A 15,734-nucleotide genomic window follows, 5' to 3' on the forward strand; every position below is an offset into this window, starting at 1 on the left:
TGACTGCACGTGACCCAGTTTTGAACTAGACCTAGATATTATCAAGATGAACATTCAGACCAACTTTCATACAGATCCCATGAAAAATATGGCCTCTAGAGAGGTCACAAGGTTTTTCTATTATTTGACCTACTGACCTAGTTTTTGATGGCACGTGACCCAGTTTCGATCTTGACCTAGATATCATCAAGGTGAACGTTCTGACCAATTTTCATGAAGATCTTGTGAAATATATGGCCTCCAGAGAGGTCACAAGGTTTTTCTATTTTTAGACCTACTGACCTAGTTTTTGACGGCACGTGACCCAGTTTCGAACTTGACCTAGATATCATCAAGATGAACATTCTGACCAATTTTTATGAAGATCTTGTGAAATATATGGCCTCTAGAGAGGTCACAAGGTTTTTCTATTTTTGGACCTACTGACCTTGTTTTTGACGGCACGTGACCCAGTTCGAACTTGACCTAGATATCATCAAGATGAACATTCTGACCAACTTTCATAAAGATCTCATGAAAAATGTGACCTCTAGAGAGGTCACAAGCAAAAGTTTACGGAAGCACGGACGGACAACGGACACTGCGCGATCACAAAAGCTCACCTTGTCACTTTGTGACAGGTGATCTAAAAACTTAACCAAATCGGGATGCGGAAGCCGACATTAACGCATGGGTGAGTCCAATAGCTCTACCTATTCTCTGAATAGTCAAGCTAATGATCAAATACTCAAAATTATTCTAAAACCTAAAGATATACTATGCCCATTATGTTGTAAAGAAAAAGAAATTTTCAATGAAATTATAAATTTTGTTGTGCAATTACTGTAACTTACCTTCTCCAGATATCATTTCAGAAAACTGGGTAAAACCACTGACCTTTCACAAACCAGCTGGATAAATTCCTTAAATAACCAACCCCACAGTAACAAGCGATTCAAAATCAGTAACCTTAACTCTCTGGCCAGGTTGCAATTAATCCCAGCATGTTTAACAGAATGTCTCTTGGTTTGAAAATAAGTTAATGGCAGTAGTATATTAGAGTTGATAGTATTTGTGTGTTTGTGTGTTCGGGTTTAATGTCTTTTTCAACAATTTTTCAGTCATATAAACGGCGGTGTCTACTTGTAGCAGTAAGCACAATGCCCAGTAGAATGTGACTGGTTTAAGGTACTTCCTCCATCTTGAATTTAGAGTGACCTTCATTTGAAGTGTGAAAATATAGTGAACAAAATCTTTCAAATGCAGCTGTTTTAGAATACAAAAACAGCTCAGTTTGCAAGACCTGAACTAAAAGTAGCTGTATAAAAAGTAAAACTAAAATTTGGAAATAAACAAAGAAGATATTTTACCTGTATTTTTCCAAATTTTTGGTTAGATTTATAAATCCTTTCAAAATACTTTATTAAAAATTCATGAATGGCAAAAGTTAGTTCAAAGTTCCAATTAGTGCATAGGAGAATTGTCTTACTAAATATAGAACTAAACTTATTACAAAATCTGTTTTCAAACTTGACCACCTCATGTATTAAAACGAAAAAAATCTGTACATATTGCTATTTTCAGCATACATAAAAGAAGTGCAATGTGCGGACAATGATTTTTGTACGTATGGTGTACCAAACTGCCTAAAATTGTAAGACAAGTCTCAGACTTAATGTGAACAAGATTTGGCAACGATCCAAAATTCTTTTCAAGGGTTGTGCAAGTATAGGAAAGGTTTAATTTATTGTAGTGGAATTTATGTACTTACGCGCTGCTTATCTCGCAGAAAATTTGGTGGAAATGGTATTTTCGGCACTTCCTGCGGTAACTACCGAAATTACTTAACGTAACTTTCTCACTCATACGTGATTGTATATTCTAGCATAAAACTGTTGTTCTTGTCACGTTTTGGGGGTGTTTTAAAAGGAGAGAAAACGTATGTTAACAGAGAGATTCTCGCGCTCACGTGCTGTTATAACACCTTTTTATATATGTGCATTCCGTGGCAAAGCGTAAACGTATTACTGCCCCAAAACGGATAATTCAAATGGAAATGACGTCAACTTGAAAAAAACAACTCTGATACTCCTGCGCATTTCATGGAAATTTAATGACGTTGAGGGATAATGTATTCATTTATTGTGTTTTTTCCACGTTTTATGCTAGAATAGCATAAGCGCATGATATTTTTGTTTTATAACATCTTCAGAATCCCTCGGGATTCTGTAGACGTTATAACACGAAAAAACATGCGTTATCCTTACATTTATGAATTATAAAACAATCGAAATATTTGCTTTATCACGATATCTGCAAATATTTTTAGACAATCTTGAAGCATTAGGCCACAGTATTTCCGCATACTGGTTCGGGACAAGTTCGATGTGTATAGTGATTTCTTATTAGATGTTTCATGCGTCGTAAACTAAACAATTTTGATCTATCGACTTTTTAAACAATATGAGAATAATGCAGCATGTTTTTGAAAAAACAGTGAGAATAAATCGCAGAAAAAATTTACAGCCAAATATAATACAATTTGTATACAGCTGTAGATAACTACGAAACATTTTACAAAATGCAATTAGTTGAATTTCTCACGCAAAAACCTGATGATTAAAATCAGCAATATCTCGAAAGTAACTTTTCTGCATCTTGGTTCTTCGTTAAACAATGATATTTTTTCACATTTTCATAGATTTAAACTGATAATAAATGTGCATTGAAATTCCGGCATAGAAATGGACATTGACTTTACATTACTGTGTTGACAGCAGAAACAGCAGTCCAGTACTAAGACTGTCTACGAAACCAAGGATAATGAGTTCTTTATCTGAAAATTACGAACATTGGGATCAGTGTTCAGTATACACCTGGAAATGATAGACTTGCTATTTGCCGAGTGCACACTTGTTTATAAATATTCGTACACAGGCATAATCTTATAAACACTTCTTTAATGTATGTTCTCTGAAATGAACAAATAACTGACTCAACTGAGACACCATACTTTCAGTTTATTCACCACGAGGTTCAAAATGCACGGGAGTCTCGTGATAATACATGCCTTTAATTTCACATGGTTGAAGTATAAACAAATAGTTAAATTTGCTTTGTTTTATTTCTCACGGAAAAGATCGGACAATTTTTTATAGTGGAATAATTATAGAACATCTATGCATTTAAAGTTGAAAGTTGATTGTTTTCTACAGGACGTAAAACTGAAACAAGTAAGCACTTTTACTTTTTCAGCAATGTTCCTCAGGTGAACTTTGACATTGTTTACGAAGAGAAATCAGTTTGTGTCATCTTGAAATGCGTTGTTCGGCTGAAACGTATAGTTCCCGGAAAAGATCTAAAATTGTTTATTTTGGGGATTTTTGTTTTATTTATAAATTCAACACAATGTGTAATATTTCTAGTTTTTGAAAGTGATTGAAATTAAACTTTATTTTAGAAAAAGTTTCGATCTTTCAGTAATATTTTGTCAGCGGATGCTTACAAATTTTAAGTGAAAAGGCTTTCTTGTCCAAGGGAGGTGTGTAAAGCGAAAAATTATCATTACACATTGCGTTTATTCTTTAAATGTAAAGGATCGGTAACAGATTAAGGAGATCGGACAGTGAAAAACTGTACTAACTGGATATCTCTAACCATGAATAAGGAGACATACATATTTCAGTAAGGAAATCTCAGGTAAAAGAACAATCATATATTTTATTCCTTGAAATAAACATGGCGGCGAAATATTTTAGAAAAACTGTGCACGTGTTTTGCGCATTAGAATGTTTAACGACATTTTCTTGAAAAAGTAACGCTCGTGTGCACTATTTTGGCATTTCTTTGATTTGAAAATAAACGTTTTATAGCAATTTAGGTTGCATACGATACCGAAATTTTGCACCAAAAATGTTCACTTATTTCCTTCCAAAGCACTGTGGAGATAGGGTTCAGCGTAGCTTTCTTGCTCGCGAGTTTACCTACAGATATATCTTTTCAATTTTTATCATATATTTTTTGTGTCCTTGCATTTCGAAAGCTGTTTCGAGGGTTCTGATTTTTCACATGGATTCTAATTTCAATTTGCGGAAATACCTTAAACATCTAATTTTGCATATATACTACATTGACATTTTATACATGTATATTCTAAAACTTACCTCTTTTTCCACCAGTTCTTCTATAGAAATTTTTTCTTCCTTTTCTTCTTTCTTCTGATCTCTTTTTAATACAAATCCTGAAAATATATATTATGAACTAGCTTTTGATTTAGTAGTGAATCACAGACAAAACATACCCAGTGTCAGACATACAGCATTTCAAAGTTTAAACTCAATAATCACTATTACACATTGATATCTTGTTTAGTTTTGGTATTATGTTGTTTTCATCAGTAATTCAATCATCTGTCCCTTGTTCTATGCCAGTACTGAACTGATCTCTGCTAGTAACTGACAGTATCAGTGTAGCAATAACAGCAATTTACTTCACAGTATATGTATAATCAACAATGGCACCACATATAAATTGAGCTGAATTTCTGCCATATGATATTTTTTCAATTTTTGAATTTCATCGTTCAAAATCTTTATATAAATATTTCCTGAATACTTGATGGAATAATTACTTAGATGGAAAGTCAATGTTTTTCTCAGCACAGAAAATATCTACCTCCTGTTCTCAATATCTATTTGCTCTTTGTCCATAAATAACTGCTAGGTGTACTGCACAGATGTTAAATGTGATGGAATGAAGAGTTAGGATACCATTACTAACGAAATTGAATGGTACTGATACAAATGAAATCATACCTGTATTTCAACGGTATTGTAAACAGTATGGCTGAACACAAAGTCTACTTATGAGTAATATGGAAGCTTGTATTTAGGATTAATCTACTCACCTGGGGGCAGCGCATGTCTGTATTTACAATCATTTCCACCATTCGGACATGTCCAAAACCAGCCGTATTTACAATTTTCTACAGCTTCTAGAAAAAATTTGCAAATCTGAAAATATACATAAATTCATATAAAAACACAAATAACTTCATTTTTCTATAGTTATAAACTTTGAAAGCAATAGATCTTACTCTTTGCCTAACAAATATCTCAAAATCATTGAAAATGGCTGTCTTAGGCTTTGTCTAATGGCTAATAAATACTCACTAAGGAAGTTCTGACTTTTGCCTAATGGATATGGGTTTTGTCTAATGGTTAACCAATACTTACATGTACAACATTTGGTTGATTTGGGTTTTGCTTATTGGTTAACTAATACTCACAACGGAAGCTTAACATTTGCCTAATGGTTTACAAATACTTAAAATGTAGGTTTTTGGATTTGTTAAATGGTAAACCAATACTCACAATTGACATTTCAAGTTTGTTGAACAGTTAGCTCATACTTTCAATGTAAGTTTTAGCTTTTACAACTGAAGTTATAGGCTTTGCCTAACTGTTAACAGATATTTAAAATAGATGTTTTAGCTTTTGCCTGTTAACAGATATTTAAAATAGATGTTTTAGCATTTGCCAGTTAACAGATACAAATGTATTTAAAATACATGTTTTTTTTTGTTTTTGTTGGATTTAACGTCGCATCGACACATGACAGGTCATATGGCGACTTTCCGGCTTTTAATGGTGGAGGAAAATCCCAGGTGCCCCTCCGTGCATTATTTCATCACGCGCGGGCACCTGGGTAGAACCACCGACCTTCCGTAAGCCAGCTGGATGGCTTCCTCACATGAAGAATTCAACGTCCCGAGTGAGGCTCGAACCCACATCGATGAGGGGCAAGTGATTTGAAGTCAGCGACCGTAACCACTCTGCCACAGAGGCCCCAAAATACATGTTTTAGCTTTTGCCTAACTGTTAACAGATATCTAAAATAGATGTTTTAGCTTTAGCCTAACTGTTAACCAATACTCACAATGGTAAACAAATACTTACAATGGAAGATTTAGCTTTTGCCTAATTCATTGTTAACAAATACAACAGAAGTTTCAGGTTTGCCTTAAGAGTTAACAAAATGCTTACAATGGAAGTTCTAGGTTTTATCTTAGAGTTAACATATGCTTAAAATGGAAGATTCAGGTTTTGCTTTAGAGTTAACAAATAGTTACAATGGAAGTTTCAGGTTTTGCCTTAGAGTTAACAAATACACCAAAAGTTCCAGGTTTTGCCTAACAGTTAACAAAAATGCCAAAAATTTCAGGTTTTTCCTAATGGTTAACAAATACTTACAATGGAAGTTTCAGGCTTTGTCCCATGGTTAACAAATACTTCCAATGGAAGTTTCAGGTTTTGCCTAACCGTTAACAAATACTTACAATGGAAGTATCAGGTTTTGCCTAATGGTTAACAAAACTTACAATGCAAGTTTCAGGTTTTGTTTAACAGTTAACAGAAATACCAAAACATTTCAGGTTTTTCCTAATGGTTAACAAATAACAAAGAGCTGTGTTCAATAAACGCTTGATGCCCCCGCTGGCATCCTTGTCGATAGATTTTCCAAAACGAGGTCAAGGTCAAACTGAGGTCAGGTGATGTTTGAAGATGAGGAATGGTCACAGGTTACATCTGTATTAGTATCATGTCATTCTAGTAAGGGGTATTGATGCTAGACAAAACGGTCCCGTTTGGTTAACCGGACGGACGAACGAACGGACAGGACAATCACTATATGCCTCTCGCAGGATGGACAGGACAATCACTTTATGCCTCCCGCATCAGTAGATGCGGGGGGCATAAAAATGTACTTACAATGAAAGTTTTAGGTTTTGCCTCATGGTTAACAAATACTTACAATTGAAGTTTCATGTTTTTCCTAATGGCTATTAAACCCTTACAAATGGAAGTTTCAGGTTTTGCCTCATGGTTAACAAATACTTACAATTGAAGTTTTAGGTTTTGCCTAATGGTTAACAAACACTTACAATGAAAGTTTCAGGTCTTGCCTCATGGTTTACAATGGAAGTTTTAGGTTTTGCCTTATGGTTAACAAATACTTACAATGGAAGTTTCAGGTTTTGCCTAATGGTTAACAAATACTTAAATGGAAGTTTTAGGTCAACATTTACTTACAATGGAGTTTCAGGTTTTGTCTAATGGTTAACAAACACTTACAATGGAAGTTTCAGGTTTTGCCTTATGGTTAACAAATACTTACAATGGAAGTTCAGGTTTTGCCCCATGCTTAACAAATACTTACAATGGAAGTTTCAGGTTTTGCCTAATGGTCAACAAATACTTACAATGGAAGTTTCAGGTTTTGCCTAATGGTCAACAAATACTTACAATGGAAGTGTTAGGTTTTGCCTAATGGTCAACAAATACTTACAATGGAAGTTTTAGGTCAACAATTACTTACAATGGAAGTTTCAGGTTTTGCCTAATGGTCAACAAATACTTACAATGGAAGTGTTAGGTTTTGCCTAATGGTCAACAAATACTTACAATGGAAGTTTCAGGTTTTGCCTAATAGTCAACAAATACTTACAATGGAAGTTTCAGGTTTAGCCTAATGGTCAACAAATACTTACAATGGAAGTTTCAGGTTTTGCCTAATGGTCAACAAATACTTACAATGGAAGTTTCAGGTTTTGCCTAATGGTCAACAAATACTTACAATGGAAGTGTTAGGGTTTTCCTAATGGTCAACAAATACTTACAATGGAAGTTTCAGGTTTTGCCTAATGGTCAACAAATACTTACAATGGAAGTTTTAAGTCAACAGTTACTTACAATGGAAGTTTCAGGTTTTGCCTAATGGTCAATAAATACTTACAATGGAAGTGTTAGGTTTTGCCTAATGGTCAACAAATACTTACCATGGAAGTTTCAGGTTCTGCCTAATGGTCAACAAATACTTACAATGGAAGTTTCAGGTTTTGCCTTATGGTCAACAAATACTTACAATGGAAGTGTTAGGTTTTGCCTAATGGTCAACAAATACTTACAATGGAAGTTTCAGGTTTTGCCTAATGGTCAACAAATACTTACAATGGAAGTAATGGTCAACAAATACTTACAATGGAAGTTTCAGGTTTTGCCTAATGGTCAACAAATACTTACACTGGAAGTTTCAGGTTTTGCCTAATGGTCAACAAATACCAACAAATACTTACAATTGAAGTTTTAGGTTTTGCCTTTTCTGCTTCTGAATGCTTTTTGTTGACAACCTCCTCAAGCTTCTGCTCGTCCCAATTTTCCATCTTGTCTAAAAAACATTAATATAGACATCAAATAAGAGTAAATGTTTCATAAATGAAGAAACTGTCTTCTGGTTAGTTCATAAATACTAATGCCCATTCATAACCAATAGAGCCCTATGACTTCCAAGCCCTTAACTTCATACAATGAGTACCACAACCCCTTAAGAGCTGAAAGCCCTACTGCACTCAATGTTTCAGACTCAGTTTGTCTGGCGAAATTGAATGGCACACCTGAAACATGTCCTGTATTAAATTTTTAAAATCCATTTAAGGGAAATAAGTTTTACAGTAACAGTTTTTGTAATGGAGCACAAGGAAATACTTAGGACATTTTGAACGACCACTGTATTATGCTTTTATTCAAGATTCATATCTGCTATCTCTGACAGGAAAACAAGTTTTGTTTTTGTAGAGTTTAACGTTGTACTGACACTATCATAGGTCATATGGCAACTTTCCAGCTTTGATGGTGGAGGAAGACCCCAGATCGCCTTCCGTGCATTATTTAATAACAAGCTGGCATCTAGGTAGAATCACCGACCTTTCGTAAGGCAGCTGGATGGCTCCCCACATGTAGAATTCAATGCCACGAGTAAGGCTCAAACCCTGATTGGTAAGGGGCAAATGGTTCATAGTCAGCAATCTTAAACAGTCGGTGACGGAGGACCCCGACATGAAAAATAAGGTTAATGTTTTTATGAATTGCTCACATATTTATACAACACAATAACAACTTAGTTCCTGGAAACTGATTAATACACTTATTTGCCATAAGTAAATGACAATGTCATAGCTGTCACAGATGCTGTGAAACACTACATCTTATTGTTCAAGGGTACCTTTTTTTACTTTCGCTAATATTCTGAATAATTTGAGAGTTTCATCCTTTGTGAACTTGAAGCCTTTGTGAAATATTGAAATTATATAAACTTAACCAGAGACCGTGTCCTGCCAACAAAGACACATATCCAGTAATCATTATTCTGTTAAGGCTGTAATTCAGTTACATATTCAAGGAATAATTCTAAATATTAATGTACCCTTGCAGATGCAGTCATAGATATTTTATCAGTCTGTTCTGTTTTTTGTTTGATCTTTACCAATACGTTTTGTTGGGTCTTTACCAACATTGTAGGTCATATGGCCACTTTTCCAGCTCTTGATTGGTGCAAGTAGGGCAAATTTGAGAAATTTGATAAAATAAAGTTTTGTGCTAATTCTTGGCACCCCTCCATGCATTATTTAAGGCATGGGCAGGCACCTACGTAGAAACATCCGCCTTCTGTTAGCCAGCTTGATAACTTCCTCACATGAAGAATGCTACATCCCAAGTTTCTAGTCCACATCATGAGGGGCAAATGATTTCAAGTCAGTAACCTTAACCACCTAGCTACTGGATATCTTATCAGATTGGCAATACATTGCAGTAATGATTTACACAATCTAACCTAGCTATAAGAAAAAAAGGCAATTGCAAGGGCGGGGGGAAATAATAACTAGATTTCATACACAATGATTGCATTCAAGTTTCACCTTTCATGTCCTGAATTTAACTTTTCACAAATAAGTAAAGTAGGGCAAATTTGAGAAATTTGATAAAATAAAGTTTTTTACAATAACAAGTTGTTACCTTAATATTCAAGCTGATAGCTTGATATTCAAAGCCTTGTCAACCCCTACACATAATCACAAACAATGTATCAATCATGCAACATACCCTCATCATCACGCACATCTTCATACAGATTCTTCTTTTCTGATTTCCGTGAAACGTTGAGGTCATGTGAGAATTTACATTTATCACCTTTAGTACACTGCCCTTGCTTGAAGAAAGCACATACAACAGACTTCGGGTCAACACCTGTCCAAATATTAAAGTTACAATTAATCATTTACACACAATGCACTCAGATTCATGTTTAGCAAATACCAATTTTTACTCAGGCCTAAAAGAATTGTTTTTTTGTTTTTTTTTAGTGTAACCAATTTTGTTATAAATCCAGTTATAAATCCTGAATCTCTGATCACTCATGATTATCTTATTCTGTTTTCTATCTACTTCTTAACTTCTGGTATGCACAGTGCAATTATGTTGCCCTAAACATAACAAGAGCTGTCCGTAAGACAGCATGCTTGGCTTTTTTCAGTGCTTGACTCCAAATATTAGAAATTAGAGCTTTGCCAATAAAAACTTTATAAAACTTTAACAAAAAAAAAGTTAAAAAGGGGCATTACTCTGTCAAAATTCAAATCAAAGTTATGGGAATTGTATCTCTTGGTGTAGACTTTGATAGTTAATAACTATTTTAAGTTTCAAGTCAAAAGCTTTGATAGTAACAGAGATATTTGACTTTATCAAAAACTTTCACCAAAAAAATTCTAAGTTAAAAAGGGGCATAACTCTGTCAAAATTCAAATCAGAGTTATGGAGATTGTTTCTCCATCAGATTGTTTCTCCATGTGTAGGCTTTGATAGTAAATATTTATTTAAAGTTTCAAGTCAATAGCCTTGATAGTAACAGAGACATCTGACTTTATCAAAATCTTTAACCAATGGCGACGGCTATGCCAGGGCGAGTGCAATAGCTCTACTTTTTCTATGAAAAGTCGAGCTAAGAAACAAGTCTTAACAAGATGGCCATAATGTCTCTAGGTTGCTCAACTGAGTTTCATTTCTTGCTTGAACAGTTCTACAGAAATATATCTGCTAAATTATCTGAAGTAGGGACAGCATTTCCTGGCGGGAAGATTTTCAAAGTTTCCACAAAATACAGGCTTGTAAAAACATGTGATTATGGGGTGGAAGGCAAATGATTAATTAACTCAGATGCAATATAACCTTATGATCTGATATCTGTCAATGATGCATATACAATATTGTGCTATATATAAACTAGATTTGTGTCCATAGGACACAGGTGACCCCCCCCCCCCTACCCCCACACTCTTGTCACTGCACCTAGTCATGTCTCAAGGTGAAATATTTTTTAAGATGTTTGCAACACAAATTGTAAGGACTTAGCGAAGAACCATTACTCTGGCCTAGCTAAGTAAAATCCTATTCTGGATGTTGTGCATGACACATAATTATGGGGAACATTTGTGCCAAGTAATATTACTGACAGGAAAACAAATTTACCTTTGAGCTCAAAGTATGAACTTGACCTTTCAGGAAGGAGTCTGGATGTTGCGCAAGACATGTTGTCTCATTATGGGGAACACTGGTGCCAAGTAATATTAAAATTCCTTGATGGATGACAGAGGGAATGGACTAAACAGGAAAAAAAAATCTTGGTCTTTGACCCCTATGTCTGACCTTGACCTTAGAGCTAGTTGTTTGGGTACTGGGCATGAAATGTCGCCTTATTATTGGGACATTTATACCAAGTGTTATTGAAGTCAAAAATCTTTTCATGGATGACTGAAATATGGTCCGAAAAAAAAAAAAAAAAAGAGCTGTTGGAGGACAGCAACGCTCGACTATTTAACAGCCTTGTCGCTTGAATGAATAAGAAACACGAAAAAGGGGCATAATTTAGTAAAAAAATAAAATAGGGTTATGGAACCTGCATAGTGCTTATCAGCTCATGACAGTGGACAAGTGTATGAAGTTTCAATCCATTCCCATTAGTGGGTACTGAGATACCAGCTTACATATAAGAATTTAACCCAAAAACTCCTAAGTTCAAAAAGGGGCATAATTTTGTAAAATGCAAAGTTGAGTTATTGACCCTTTGCACTGCATGTCATATCATGACAGTGAACTAGTGTGTGAAGTTTCAATCCTTTCCCATTAGTGGATACTGAGATACCAGCTTACATACAAAAACTTAACCAAAAATTTCTATGCTGAAAAAGGGGCATAATTTTGTAAAAAAGCAAAATAAAGTTATGGGACCTGCTTTGTGCATGTCAGATCATGACAGTGAACAAGTGTGTGAAGTTTCAATCCATTCCCATTAGTGAGTACTGAGATACCAGCTTACATACAAAACCTTAACCAAAAAATTCTAAGTCGAAAAAGGGGCATAATTTTGTAAAAAAGCAAAATAGAGTTATGGAACCTGTGCAATGTAAGCCAGTTTATCACAGTGAATAAGTGTGTGAAGTTTCAATCCATTCCCACAAGTGGTTACTGAGATACCAGCTTACATACAAAACCTTAACCAAAAATTTTTAAGTCAAAAAAGGGGCATAATTTTGTAAAAAAGCAAAACAGAGTTATGGAACCTGTGCAATGTAAGTCAGTTTATCACAGTGAATAAGTGTGTGAAGTTTCAATCCAATCCCACAAGTGGTTGCTGTGATACCAGCTTACATACAAAAACTTAACCAAATCGGGACGCGGACGCCGATGCGGACGCCGACGCATGGGCGAGTCCAATAGCTCTACTATTCTATGAACAGTCGAGCTAAAAATACTGACCTTTGACCTCCAAGTGTGACCTCAATCTGAGCTAGGGGTCAGGGTGTTTATCATGACATTTCATCTCATTATGGGAAACATTCAGGCAAAATAATATATTAAAATTTCTTGGTGGATGACAGAGTAATGAACCGGACAGGAAAAGACATACTGACCTTGACTTGAGCAAAGAGGAATTAGCAGAGGGCCACCCAAGGAAAAGCTCTATGGAATTATTTCTAAACTGAGCCAGCAGTTTCTGGGAAGAAGATGTTTCAAGGTTTTCCTTTTGGTTGAAATGGTAATCAAATGATGTTCTTTGAAGAAATTGTGGACAACAGACAGACGATGAACATTCAAACATCTTAAAAAACATCACAAGTGCTTTGTGCGAAGGTGAGCTAAAACTTAAGTAAAAGCCTAACTAATGTTTTGTAACTTACTCATTTTGGAAATGTTACCCTAAGCAAACAATTCAATAGATATTATACTGTTATGCTAATGTTGGTCAATGGTCAGTTTGTACGCTGGTAGACTGGTTTGCCTTTGCTTCAGCCTACAGTAGTTATACTTCATTGTCAGTATTGGTTTGGGGACCAGTAGGTCAAAAGTCATGGTCTCAGTGACCAGTTATCACTCTAAAACACAGTTAGCTTTCTGTGACCTTGAAATTGATAATGATTTCTGCACAACAGGTTCTACATTTGTCAACTCAACTGTCACAGGATGACTGTGATTGGTTGATGATCCCTACTGGTCTACAGGTCAAATGTCACAGGTGAAGCATCCTTGGGACAGGAAATGTTTCTGTTAAACAACTGGAAAACACATTGGGCTACAGTGGTCAACCTTCATATGACTGCTTACATTCAGCAGATGACCCTTACTGGTTTGTTGGTCAGTCAGTCCAATGTCACACAGAACTGTGTAGTCTGGCTACCGACTAGATATTCTTTTTTATTTCTTTTACATTCGTTATTCTAATATATTCACAGTGACCTTTCTTGGCCCTGATTATCTAATGTTTTTAGAAGAAAAGGGACATAATTATGCAGAATTTGAAAAGCCTCATGAGTTATATCCTGGGTCTGAACAGGAACTGTTGAACTTAAGTAGCATATATAGGTTACCGGTAATAGATTTCTTGTACAGGAAAAAATGTAAAACAGTTTGACCTACCTTTTCCAACAGTCTGTACTGGTTTGAACAATTTATTTAACTCATCTATTTCCTTTCCTTTTGCCTTCTTATCACCAGGTTTATTTAACTCTTCAAGCTGGAAGGTAAAGTTAGTGTAAAATTGTACTGCTGAGTGAAAAACTGCTTTTTTGAAATTCAGAAAGACTAGCCACCTTGATTTGATGTTATCTCTCCTATTTGAAACTCTTTACATGTAGTCACCAAATAACCCACAACTATGCTTCTTTAAAATATCTATAATTTGTTGATACTGAAAAAAATGACAAGGTAGTTCTCACAACATTTTTCAAACAATGGAAGTGGATTGAATCCTGCTTGGTAAGTCTGATGAAGATACCTTTTTCCTGAATCTGTCATTTGGTGAAAGATGACTTACAGTACCAGGGCACTCTTTTGGCCATTTTTGGGGCCGAATATGGGTACCATTCCCCTCCTAAAATAATATGTTTTTTTCCCCTTTCTCAGAAGAAAATTCCCCTAATGATCGGTTGTTTGACACAAATAGATATGAACTCTTTCTTTTAATATTATATAGTGCCTCTACGGAAGATTTCTGTTGCAATATAGTCACATCAGTTAGGAATGATTGAAAACAGTATTAATAAGTGTGAAAAGTAGTTACATATACGTGGCTTAAACTTCCCCTTTTCGTCTTAAAATGTCAAAAAAATTCCCCTTCCTGAGGATATGGGTACCTGTCCCCAAAAGTTGTCTAGTGCCCTGAGTACTTACCTTAACTTTTTGTCCAGCATTTTTCACCTGATGTGTTACAGTCTTGATAAACTTCTGTTGCTTAGAGCCTTTTTTGTTCTTTAAACCAAATGTCTTATCCTGAAAGGAAAAAAATCAACGATCATGTCCAAACAACAGCTGAAAATGAACATTTAGGAAGTTTAAGAACTGACTAGACCATGTCAGTATAGTCCAACTCATGACAGAGTTATAACACCAGGAAAATTTTATCTAACTTGTTTATTTCAGTTTTAGTAAGTCAAATGATTATGATGCAGTGTGTGAAGTTTCAATCCAATACACATTATTGTTGCTAAGATACAGCTTCATAGCCCTGACTTCTCCAATGGCGGCTCAATCATGAATGGACCTTTGTTCATTCCATAAATAGAAGGGACTACATCAGGATATTTATCTCATGTGAGATAGAAAAGATGTTTTATGGGCATGGGCCTGTACACCCCCATGTATTGCAATTATATGCAGCAGTGGCTACGATTACAGTACCATAATCCTAGCCTCCGGTTCTAGGATTACGATAGTCCAACTAATTTGACGCGATCCTAGGAAATATTGAGATTTTTTTATGGGCAATATCCCCACTCGCGTCAAACACACGAATTGCAGACTTTATGAACAATTTAAATAATGACTGTTAAGAGCATTTGGGGCTTGATGAAGGTATTTGCATGATGCATTATATTTAGTTCAGGCAACCAAAGTAATACTCTCAAATTAGTCAGAAGTGGTCAATTTTTCAGCACTGGTTGATACATGAACATGGTAACTTTATTCAAAAAAAAATTAGTTATGTAATCAAAGTACATAATTGTGTATTCAAATGACCAGTATTGACCAATATATGTGTTGATCAGGGATACTGTGTAGGACCAAAGTTTGAATTAACCAGTACTGCCATTTCAGTGAGTGTAATTTATAGTAATATTTTTTTTTTTTAATTAATTCAAAATAAAGGCTATACTTTAAGGTTATAAAAGCATTTAATAAACTAGTATTGACCACTGACCAGTCTAAGTATATTGTCCAGAACTGAGCCTGACCAGGACACATTGCCAAGGAACAAAACTGAATCGACCAGTATTGACCACTAATCCACTGTATTTTTAAAGAAAAAAATTTAATATTATTCAGGCTGCTTTATAATTTTTACATTACTGTTACAGCTTGATCTAATCT

At 35.1% G+C, this 15,734-nt stretch overlaps 1 protein-coding gene across 1 annotated transcript in view; it reads right to left on the reverse strand.

The window, feature by feature from the left end:
* LOC123538447 (zinc finger CCCH domain-containing protein 15-like) overlaps positions 1 to 15,734 on the reverse strand; it is a 34,196-nt gene that overhangs the window by 7,005 nt on the left and 11,457 nt on the right. Inside the window, exons 2-7 of the mRNA XM_045322553.2 lie at positions 14,538 to 14,636; positions 13,785 to 13,881; positions 9,918 to 10,061; positions 8,114 to 8,205; positions 4,886 to 4,991; positions 4,143 to 4,219 (exon numbers count right to left, since the gene is read on the reverse strand). Coding sequence (XP_045178488.2) covers positions 4,143 to 4,219; positions 4,886 to 4,991; positions 8,114 to 8,205; positions 9,918 to 10,061; positions 13,785 to 13,881; positions 14,538 to 14,636 — 615 coding nt within the window. The remainder of the gene's footprint in view (positions 1 to 4,142; positions 4,220 to 4,885; positions 4,992 to 8,113; positions 8,206 to 9,917; positions 10,062 to 13,784; positions 13,882 to 14,537; positions 14,637 to 15,734) is intronic.

This window comes from Mercenaria mercenaria, chromosome 18 (genome assembly GCF_021730395.1).
Source record: "Mercenaria mercenaria strain notata chromosome 18, MADL_Memer_1, whole genome shotgun sequence".
NCBI lineage: Eukaryota > Metazoa > Mollusca > Bivalvia > Venerida > Veneridae > Mercenaria > Mercenaria mercenaria.